Genomic DNA, 10,640 nt, shown 5'->3' with positions numbered 1-10,640 from the left:
CCTTTTAGAAGCTGAGCAAGTGAAGGGCTTTCAGGAGGCCAGGTGGTATGGACTGACCGTTCCGAAGCTTGGGGCCCCAGGGAAGTAAAGGGCAGCCCGACCTGTCTGCTGTGTTTGACTCAGACACAGCAGCAGTCAGCAGCCAACTGCGGCCAGAACCGGCAGCACTACCCAACCCAGCTGGGGACGAGGCCAGCCGCCTCTGGCCTGGAGGTTTCTATCATTTTACATATCTTTTTTAAAAGCCTGATGGAAATGTTCTATCTATTTGAGATACTGCTAAAGAAGTCAAACCAAATGACAAGAACCTTTGTCTTAGGGCACCATTTTAGTATTTTAACTCTGGGGAGGTCATGATGATCTGAAACTCAGACCAGCAATTAAACGTAAATTTAATGCAGCTTCATTTGATAGTCAAAGACCCTCGCTACATGGGATCCACAAATAATGTGGTCCTCAGCGGTCCTAGCAGCCATCGTTCGCTGGATGAATTTGCCAAAACCCAGACCCGATAGACTTTCTCAACAAAGAAAGGCTGAACCAAAGCCAGTGATGCCGCCTGGGTCTGACTGTGGGTCATCACCAAGGCCAGAGCCGTCGCGGGAGGCCTGGGTCCCAGCCAAGTGTCCCTCCTGCCCTCCTTTTCAGCAGTGTCTCACCTAAGCAAACAGCTGCCAGTGCTGTTCACAAGACCTGGCTAGGGATGCCTCACGCGGCTTGTGCAGAAGCGTTAGAGGCGGGGTCAGGAAACAGGCCCATCGGAGCAGCTGAGGCATCATCGCTGCAGCCGCGGCCGGAGGTCGGACCGGGAGAAGGCCCGACGGGAAGGGATCATCATGCCAGGGAAGCCACGTGTGCGGGAGAGGGACCAGGGGAAGAGGCACCAAGGAAGAGAGAGACGGGGGCTTTGCAACTAAGAAGGAAAACTTCCTTGGGGACAGGGGCTGACTTATAGACTTCAGACTCGAACCTTCTTTCTGATACCGGAAAAGCCCAGCCAGCAAACACCGGGTAGACTCCAGATTCCGATAGATGTTAGTGGAACGAACACTGGAACAAAGCAAAAATGCAGACACTCAAAAAAGGAAGAGTTGATTACACACGATCTACTTTACTCTACAGAGCAGCTGGGAGGCTTTCGAGAGCACATCAGGGGCCCCATGGTGCTGGGCAGAATCCTTCATCTATCAGTGGGAAGGCTGCCCCAAGGACCCCGGAAGCCAGTGCCTGTGACCTCCAGTGACCAGCTGTTCACAGGATCCTATTATCTACCGGTAACTGCCCCAAACTACCTTACTCAACAGTGAGGACATCTGGGGGGTCTGGACTGGTTTCCTCTTGCTCAGGACCTTACACTGGGTGCGACACGTCTTTTCCCAGTGACTCACAAGACCTCCTGAGGGTCGAAGGTGGGCGAAAGGAAGGGCACGTCCTCCACATAGTTCTTCCTCAGCCTCTCTCCCAGGGCAAACATCTGCGACATGCCCACACTGGTCAGCTGTCCGGCAAACATGCCCCCCTGAGGCGGGGCAGAAAGAGAGAGAGAAGAATGAAAACACCACAGCCTGCTAAGCCCAGCCCAGAGAAAACCCTCGAAGCTTTGCGGAGGGCTTCTCAGAGCACGGAGCATCGCTCACCTTCAGTACGGTCTTATGGTATGTAGAGTCGAAAGGAGAATAAGGTTTCGGGCCCCCAGCGAGACTGGTGACAGTGTAATCGAAGCGAGTTTGCGGGGGGACCTCCAACAGCCGGGGATTCCACTCCACCTGCTAGGACCAAAAACACAACCCACTGATGGAAACTTAGAACATTCATATCCAACAGCTGGAATCACCCTGACATGAAACCTGCAGCCGTGGGGAGCGAGGAAGGAAACTTTGGATCTAGCTGCAAGGCAGGGAAGAAAAGACCAGATTTATTATTCCAGGTGTCCTCAGCCCACGTCCGGCCATTGTGACACTCGTACTCACTGTCAAGAGGCTGCTCTGGCCCTAAGCCCAGACTGAAGTAAAGGAGAGAAGTGGCCAGAATGCCTGGCATGAAAAACGTGGTGAATGAAAGAGTAGACAGAATAAACAGAATCACATCTCGGTGACCGCAGACTTGCAAGAATTTTCAAGGAATCAACGTGCAGGTGTCTACGGCCGTCCCTAAGGACTGTGCTTAACATCCTTTGCGGCCACCTTTCCTTCATCCAGCTTCTCCGACAAGTAGCTACTTTTCAAGAAACCTTCATTTCTTCACCATCTTCCTTGACTCCTTGCAATCTGGCTCCTGCCCCAACCATACCCTTTCGGTTTGGCAAAGGTCACAAGCAGCTACAGGTCTCGTAGCTCCGAGAGCCCAGGAGACTTTTACGCGCGCTGAGTCAGGTGCGATGACTTTAACTTTCAAAATAAAAGTCTTTTCTTCTAATCCCATACACCAACTCCTCTTCCCAACTTACTATTTTCTCTCTCAATGCTCCCAGAATTCTCCTAGGCCCCAACTCAACCCCCCGCCTCTCCCTACGGCTCCCCTATCCCTGCGCCAAACCCCCATCCATCAGTGTGTTGGTCGCTGGCTAAATACGGTTACTCTAGTGGCTCTTATCTTACAGTCAGGTCAGAGCAGAAAACCTTATTACCTCAGACTCGAGCCTGGGACAGACTCCCACAGTCCACACATGCGTAAGCACCTCGCCGAGCGACTTTCATCTCATCGATAGCGTTCCCCAATATTTCGAGACGTAAGCACGTGGCCTTCCAGGACTTCTGCACATCGGCCCAGCCTCGTCCCCCAGCTGAGCTGCCCCTCCGCCTGTCTGCCCAGACCGGGCCCAGCGCTTCCTCTGCACCTTCTCAGCTTGCTATCTGCCCATCCGACGTCTCTCCAAGGGTCAATGCCACTCGGGTCCTACCTGGCCATCAGTGACTACTGCAGCTTTCACGCAGTCTTCTACTACTACTTCATTTTGTTTTAAAACATTTGAAAACCTACCACGTCACATACAATCGGGTTTACTTTGCCCCCTCCCAGGAATATCCCAGGAAAGTGTCACTGGGCGTCCCAGGTGCTCTTCGTATGGAGGAAGCTCTCCATTCTTCCGAAAGCTGTGGTCTCCGTCCCACCTGCACGCAGCCCCCAACACCTGAGCCTCTTGCCCAGCTGGTGCTGCAGCAACAGATGCCAGAAGACCGAGTGCGTAGTGTGGAGACCTTCTCCCTCCTCTCTTTCAATCACTGCTCCCGCTTTCAAGGTCTGAGCCCATAACTTCCCTACAAAAAAAAAAACCCCGCAAGGGCTCACAGCTGCACGAGGCCCCTGCCCCTCACACTTACTCTCTAGCCACCCAGCTTTGTTTCCCATGGCGCCATGGCACCTCCTGGCCTGTCCACTTCCTGTTTCTTCTGCCTGGAATTTTCCTTTCTCTTTCATCTGGAAAGACTTCTGCTCATTCCGCAGGACAGGTTAAATTTCCCAGAAGCCACGGCCATGGCCCCCAGGCTCTCACAGCAGCTCCATGGCTCTTTTTGGTGACCTGTATCCAACTGTCTGAGAACAGCATCTTGACCAGTCTGTCCGGCTCAGTCGACTTAGCTTCTTGAGAACAGAGACTGGGTTATCTGTTGTCCTCTGTACTTTGGATGCCCGACAAAGCGCCTGGCACACAGTACAACTGACAAGAGCTCCAGCGATTTGCCAGATCCTGTGGAAGATCCCAAGCTTGAGAGAACAAGACTCTGTCTTTTCTGGATTTTCCATTTTAACAGAGACGGCAAGCTATGAATGTAGACAGCAGTAACTACAAGGACCCGGATGAAGACCTCACTAGTTCAAAGGCAAGACAGACCTCCTCTTCTAGCTTGGGATTCAGGAAAAGTTTCGCGGAGGGAAAGACATTCGAAATGAACAGGACTTAGACAAGCAAAGACTTGGACTTGAGAGTGAGGAGGAGGCGAGAAGAGAGGGTGGTACCGGGAATTTCCAGACGAGGCGGGAAGCCGGAGCTGAGCAGAGATGGGGAAGAATGCGCAGAGAGGAGAGAAGTAGGCTGGTCTGCCTCCACCCGGAAGGGGTTTTCAAACTTTTTACTTAGTAAACGCTGAGTAGGGTTTCACTTTAGATTTGTCTATTTACAGGCACAAACTAGAATTTCTCTGTGTGAAGTAAGAGCGGGAACCCAGACCCTCGGCCACTCAGCAGCCCTCTAACCCACAGGCTCCACGGAATGGTCTGAAAGCCAGCAGAATGGATCACAACTGGAATGGGAGACCAGATACAGAAAAGGCAAATTCAAGATGTCTGCCATGCAGCGACGAGAGCCTAAGGCCTCACGTAAGGCAGGGGGAATAGACATGTGGGTATAAGACACTGGAGTCGAGCTGGGCAAGTGACTAAATAAAAGCTTTATGTAAGGTTCGCAGGTAAACAAGGAAGCATACAGAAAAAGTTACTTTGATTTTGATCCTGAGTGCCTGAGGGGACAAGGGCCATGGAGGTACTCTTTGACAAAAATGGAAGACCAAGACAGGAAGACAGGACAGGTGAGAAGCTGAGCTCAGTTTGGGGCATTTTAAATTTGAGACCCTTCCTTTGCATGCCCAGCTCTACTAGCATATTTCCATAACTGGAATCTGTTTTGTCTTTCTCCTTCATCAGGATTGCAATCTCCTTTATAGCTGACACTGAATTATCCATCCTTCTAAGCCCAGTGTCTAGCGGGGGTCCCGTCACCAGGTCCCCAGGTCTATGTGGCCTCACTAAGGAATCTCCTGCTGCTAGGCACAGTCACAGATGGAAGCTCATTGGTGTTTCCCGATGCAGAATGACTTCTGCAAATCTAGGTCAGGTCTAGAGCACACATTTTCAGATTTTCAAGAAGGGACGGCACATCGGTGTCATACATGGTGTCTGCCTCTCATGCACACTCATCCTTGTTCCTGAGTTAGTGGCAAAGCTAACTAACTTTATAATTTTACTTAATTATTTGTACCCCATTTTCAGGAACCAACTTAAAGTAGATGACAGAAAAACCTAAAATATAGTAAGACGGCCAATTCGAAGCACACAAGAAAGCAAACGAGTATAGAGACAAAAAAAAAAAAAAAAGGATGCAGTGAAAAGTCACGCAAAAACGCACACCATGACAATCCATACACTTGTAGGAGGGCTGAGATTCGGCGCCGAGCTTTCTGGCTTTTTGTAAAAGGAGAAGCTAGATCAGCTGGACTAGCGTGAAGATCAGAGCAAGCCAAACCGTTGAGGAGAAGCATATCGTTCTTGCTAACAGACAAATCCTTCCCAAGGGCCACTTAAGTCAGAATCTCTGGGAGAGAACCCGGGCATCAGTATTTTTTTTAAAGCTCCCCAGCTGAATCCAATATCCCACCACGCTTAAGAAACACTGCTTCACAGGAATGAATAAACTGACTGGCAGGCACATCCTTCATGTAACGCCTCCTGAAAACCCTTCTCTTAGCTGGGCTTCGGGTAGGTATTAAGCAACGATGAGACTGGCATTATGCTTCCCAGTTCACTTACATTATCAGATAAATAGGGGCCCAAATGCCTTAATCAACAGGGGGACTGAGATACAAAGGACTTTATAAAACCTGAGGCCCTGCCTGAATTGGAGACCACCCTGCCACTGTATGGAGGGAGCTGAGGGAAATCCAAAAGCAGGACCAAATCTGTCTTTTGAATGTGTACTTGGGATCTAATCTAACGGCCAGAAAAAACGGCCAATCGAGTCCCTGAATTTTATTTCCAGAGCACAGCTAAAGGGAAAAAAGTTGTCAACAGCCATTCAAGCCATAAGAAAACAACTCAGCTAAACATCTAGTTTTACACGATGCTACCTTCTGAGGATTTGTGAGATCACTGAATGAGATGACTCATCATAGGTTTATTTATAAACCAGTCAGAAGTCTGGCAACATCTACCAAAGGCAATTTTAGTTTTAGAATTGTTGCCAGGTAGTCCCTTCTGACTATAATTAATAGCAGAGCCAGGCAGATTAGCAATCCCAACAACAACCTCTGTCAAATTGAATCTTTAAAAGAAAACCCGAGAGAAGAACTCCAGAAAACAGTCACAGCGGGCCGATGACAGTGGCTCGCAGCCTAAATTTAAAGAGAGCTGGTTCCACCTCCAGCTTTTATGCAGAAGATTTTATGCGAGATAACCAAAGATGTTTAATGCATCTGCCTAAAGTCTGGAGAATGTGAGCAGGCAGGAGCGGTAATGTACCCTCCCTAACTGCAAAGCAAGGCCACAGACTCAGATGTTCCATATTTTAAGGCTACACAGACAGAAGACAAATGAAGCTGGCATTCTACCTGAGCTACAACTGCCCCTTCCAAAATAAAGGCAGATGATACCCATCATATACCCAGTGGCTCAGCAGAAGGCTTGAAAAGAATCGATCTTTTTCAGGCCCTCCAGGGACTATATCTACTGTACATATTAAGTCTAGGCTTAGACACTCAGACTTTTATTCTGTGAGCACTGGTAACTTTGTCTTTAACATAAGTCTTCTATTCCTTATTTCCCAGCTTTTCTGTAACAAGAATATGGGGTGGGGGTGCACAGAGACAGAAATCATAAGGAATCACCAAATCATAAGGATGATATAGTGACCTAATATAAAGAGGCAAAGTAAGGGACTAAAAATAGATCGAAGCAGAAGGAAGGAGGGAGGAAAGAGAGACAGAGAAAGAAAAGAAATTCCAGCACCAGAAAGTGGTATAGCCATATAGAAAGGCTAACTAGAAATCCGGTAATAGAATTATGTGCCACCCAAGACTTATTAATGTGGGAAGTGCTTTCAATGTTTGATTTCACGTGTGGCCAGCTTTAAAAACTGGATTTTCAGTTGTACAAAGCCCTGTGAGTTTCTAGAAAGCAACTATGATCGTGAAGAGTACACCTGATACCAGGTTTAGACCTTCCGTTGAGCCTGCGCCAATGTTAACATAAAAAAAACTAACAATGCAAAAACCACAGGTATAAGTATGACAGCGGGGGTGGGTGGGGGTGGAGGATTTCCAGTTGCCTAAGGCCCACCTGTGTGAGAGGTTAGAGACCTCCACCGGCTCTCTCCAAGAAATAAAACCATGAACGGTAAACATTTAGAACAGGGGTCCCCAACCCCAGGGCTGTGGACTAGTACTGGTCTGTAGCCTGTTAGGAACTGGACTGCAGAACAGGAGGTGAGCGGTCCTGCAGCCGCTCCCCAGCGCTAGCATCACCGCCTCGGCTCTGCCTCAGATCATCAGGCATTAGATTCTCATAGGAGCGCTGGTTCCTGGTGTCAAAAAGGTTGGGGACCGCTGATTTAGAAAACTCATTATTTGCACTCTAATCCTAACTTTCCTGACTAAATCAGGTAGATTTTAAGACAGTATGGCCACAAGACAAGTCAATTAAAATTTTGTTTCCTACCTCAAATCTCTTCCACAATCGGTTCGGAAACCCTAAATAGAAAAGATGAGCCCCAAGATAGAGCGCTTGTTACCAAAAAGCCTTCAAGGGATCTCAAACGGTCTCCCGCAAACCCTTAGAGGAAGCTGCTGTAAAATCTGTTCCCAAATCACTGACTTCTGTTATCCACTTTGGGATCCACTTTGATCCCAGTTGGGGTGGTTCCTGTCATAAAAGTCGCTGCAACTCTTGGACAACTTTTCGAAACTGCCACACAGAAATGCACTCCACCTTTGCATTCGAGGTCACCATATATCTGTTAGAAATGCAGCATCTCAGGCCCTACCCCACCCCTTCTGAATCAGAATCTGCATTTTAACGAGACCCCTAGGCGAGTTATATGCACCAGAAGTAGCCAGCACTACCAGCTGTGCTACGCCCGCAGCCATCGCCCGCGCCGCTGAAAGTTCTGGGGCTGCCCTGAACCCGCGAAGTCGGAGGGGGATGAGAGGCACAGGGCTCCAAGGCCAGCACCCTTGCTCAAGAGCTGGGGAGGGAACTGGAGACTCCTGTTTGCCTTCCGTCTGGACCCAGCCCCAACCCAGCTCCATCATGAGTGTTCGGGGCGAGGCCTGACTCAGCAGCCCCGGCCTGGGCCAGTCTCTCACCTGCTCCTGCTGCGGGAGAGGCTTAAGAGGGCTCCGCGCCCCGTGTCGAAACACGACCTGCACCATTTTCAGTTTTAATAGGTTCCGGTCGACGGGCTGCTGCTGGCCGTCCGCCGCCCGCGGGTGGGCCAGGGCCAGCCGCCGCTGCTGGAGATAGTACCCCAGGGAGACCAGGACGCCCAGCGGGGCCCACAGGCGCGCCCCGAAGGCGCGGGCGATCATGGCGGGGGCCCCTCGGCTGCCCCCTCCGGGCGGGACGGCTGCACCGGGCGAGCACAAGCCCTCCGCGGACGCCGGGGCTCAGCGGGGACCGGCAGGCGCGCACCTCCACACCCCTGGGCTGGGACCGCTGAGGGGAACCCCGACTGCGAGCGTCGGTGAAGAGGCGGTAGAAGCGGCGACTTCCCGCGGTCGGGATTGGCCGCTCCGGCCGCAGACGGGGCCGCCCTTTAGACCCTTATCCTTAAGGAACTAAAATGAGGGGAGGAAAGTTGGGAGAAACGCATCTAGGGAACCCCAAACTTGTATTCCAAGTTTGGCCCCCGGCACTGCCGAAGGGAGGGGTACCAGCCCCGAGTTCCTCGGCGGCGCTGACCCCACTAACACAGACCACCGGATCCCACTTTTCTATAAGCAAACACTCTCACCCACTGCCTCAGGCACCCAGGGACTTGCCCTAAGTGGACCCGTCCCCAAGTGGACCCGTCCCCAAGTGGACCCGTCCCCAAGTGGACCGCGCAGAGGAGCATGGGAAGACGAGTCCCGCGGCGACGCCTGCTCCGAGGCGGAGCTGTGAGAACTACAACTCCCACAAGGCCGCGCGCGGTGGCATCGCACCTAGAGGCGCGGCTCAGCCCCAGCCGGTGCGAGTCTCCGGGGCTTGGTGGCTAGTGCAGTGGGAATGAGTCCGCGAGGGTGCCAGGCGGGACAGTGTAGGAAGCGTGAGGACAAGGGTAGAAATGGCTGGCGAAGGGCAGTAAGTTTGAGACTAGGACGGGTGGTCTTCTCTGAAGTCCTGGAAGCCGGAGTTGCTGAAGCTCAGAGCTAAGACACCTATTTACTGAGTGATTGATTAGCCATGTGCCAAGGGCAGCGCTAGGTGCTTTGCATTTAATCTTCATTTACTGTCCACCCCTCTCTGTTTAAAGAGGCGTACATCGTGGCAAACGTGTAGAACTTTGAGCTCACTGATGTCTTTATTTACCCAGAACGTTTCCTGCGGAAAAATCAAGGCCTCGTCTGCAAGTGTCCCCGGTGACTAAGCACTTTAATTTACAAAAAAAATGCCAACCTGAACCACCTGCTGATCTGTTTCTCTTTCATATACAGCCACCCCAAGCCTGTGTTCCAATTCTTGGCAACAGGACACAGTGGAACCATTTGTGTCCATGTCCAGGCAAAGGTCAAGTTGAGCGGGGAGACATTTGTGTGAGCCTGAATATATGAAGTAATAATCAGTTCTTTTGTCATCCTAAATTCTGTCTTTGGATCAAACTGGATCAGATGTGAAGGTAACATACTTGTTACGGAGTATGGCTTCTGCCTGACTCCAAACAGGTTCATCAAGCTAGAAGGTTCTGAACACCCTGCTGTGGGGGAAGGGCCATTTTGGAATACTGCACACTGTCCAGTTTTCCCCCTGGCCTAGAACTCACTTTTCAGAGCCTTATTGTGTGCCCTGGTGTGATTAAAAACAGAAAGAGTTTTCCCATAGCCGACGTAAGGCATCGGGAGCACCAGACAACCCCGCCGTTACATTCGGGTTGCGGGGCAGCTGTTCTTAACGGTTCAGTGAAAATGTGCTACAGCTTTAGTGCGGGGGGCCCTGTGTTTGAGCAGCTTCAGCATCCCTGACGGTCTTACCACATCAGAAACCCTTCAACGCCATGGAATGAGGCATCCGGAAACCAAGACCTCCTGCATAAGGGGCAGGGCACCCCAGTCCACACCCTGCATTCTGGCAGATGAGCGGCACCTTCGACCTGCATGAGCAATAGCAGAGGCTCGCCCTGCGGGCCCACACGTGTGGCTGAGGGTGAGGGGGGCGGTGCTGGGCGGTTCTCAGCAGATCTCTGCAGGAAGCCAGAGCAGGCTAGGTTGCATGACAGATTCCTGTGATAGTCGAAAGCACCATTTGTCAGCATATGTGAGGGAACCCCTGGGGAGTCCTGCCAATACTTGGAGTGTGATGTGCGGTGGTGCTGGGGGCGGCAGTAAGCTGCAGAGAGACTTTTTAAAAGAGAGGCTAGACATCTTGACATCGTGCTCCGGGGAAGGCTCCAGAGTTGGGGGTAGGACTGTTATTTTAACCCTGGTTTTACCACAAGTCAGGGCTCGCTTGAGAAATAAGCCCTCCCACCGAATTGTCTTCAGAGGGTTGCATTTAATATCATGCCGAAACGAAACTCGGTTTCAACCATGAGATCGGATGAGAAACGACCACATTCACTTTTTCTCTCCACAGTGAGCACAGTGCCTGGCTCATACTAGGTGCTCCATAAACGCTTGCTGAATGAAATTTTAGGATTTATCGTGGAATATTGTCGAGGACATTGTCTGTTACATCCC

The 10,640-nt window shown here is 51.0% G+C and overlaps 1 protein-coding gene across 2 annotated transcripts in view; it reads right to left on the bottom strand.

The window, feature by feature from the left end:
• The window catches only part of ACP6 (acid phosphatase 6, lysophosphatidic), a 12,729-nt gene extending 4,024 nt beyond the window's left edge, over positions 1 to 8,705 (bottom strand). The window contains exons 1-4 of one of the 2 annotated variants that reach the window (XM_011366291.2): positions 8,073 to 8,705; positions 1,638 to 1,766; positions 1,389 to 1,519; positions 971 to 1,050 (exon numbers count right to left, since the gene is read on the bottom strand). In XM_011366291.2, coding sequence (XP_011364593.1) covers positions 971 to 1,050; positions 1,389 to 1,519; positions 1,638 to 1,766; positions 8,073 to 8,294 — 562 coding nt within the window. In that variant the 5' untranslated portion in view covers positions 8,295 to 8,705. Of the gene's footprint in view, positions 1 to 970; positions 1,051 to 1,388; positions 1,520 to 1,637; positions 1,770 to 8,072 lie in introns of both variants that reach the window. The other variant, XM_011366283.2, reaches the window with a different exon arrangement.
• Between the last annotated feature and the right edge of the window lie 1,935 nt (positions 8,706 to 10,640).

Source organism: Pteropus vampyrus, unplaced genomic scaffold (assembly GCF_000151845.1).
Source record: "Pteropus vampyrus isolate Shadow unplaced genomic scaffold, Pvam_2.0 Scaffold6, whole genome shotgun sequence".
In the NCBI taxonomy this organism is placed as follows: Eukaryota; Metazoa; Chordata; class Mammalia; order Chiroptera; family Pteropodidae; genus Pteropus; species Pteropus vampyrus.
This window is presented reverse-complemented; position numbering and strand designations above follow the sequence as displayed.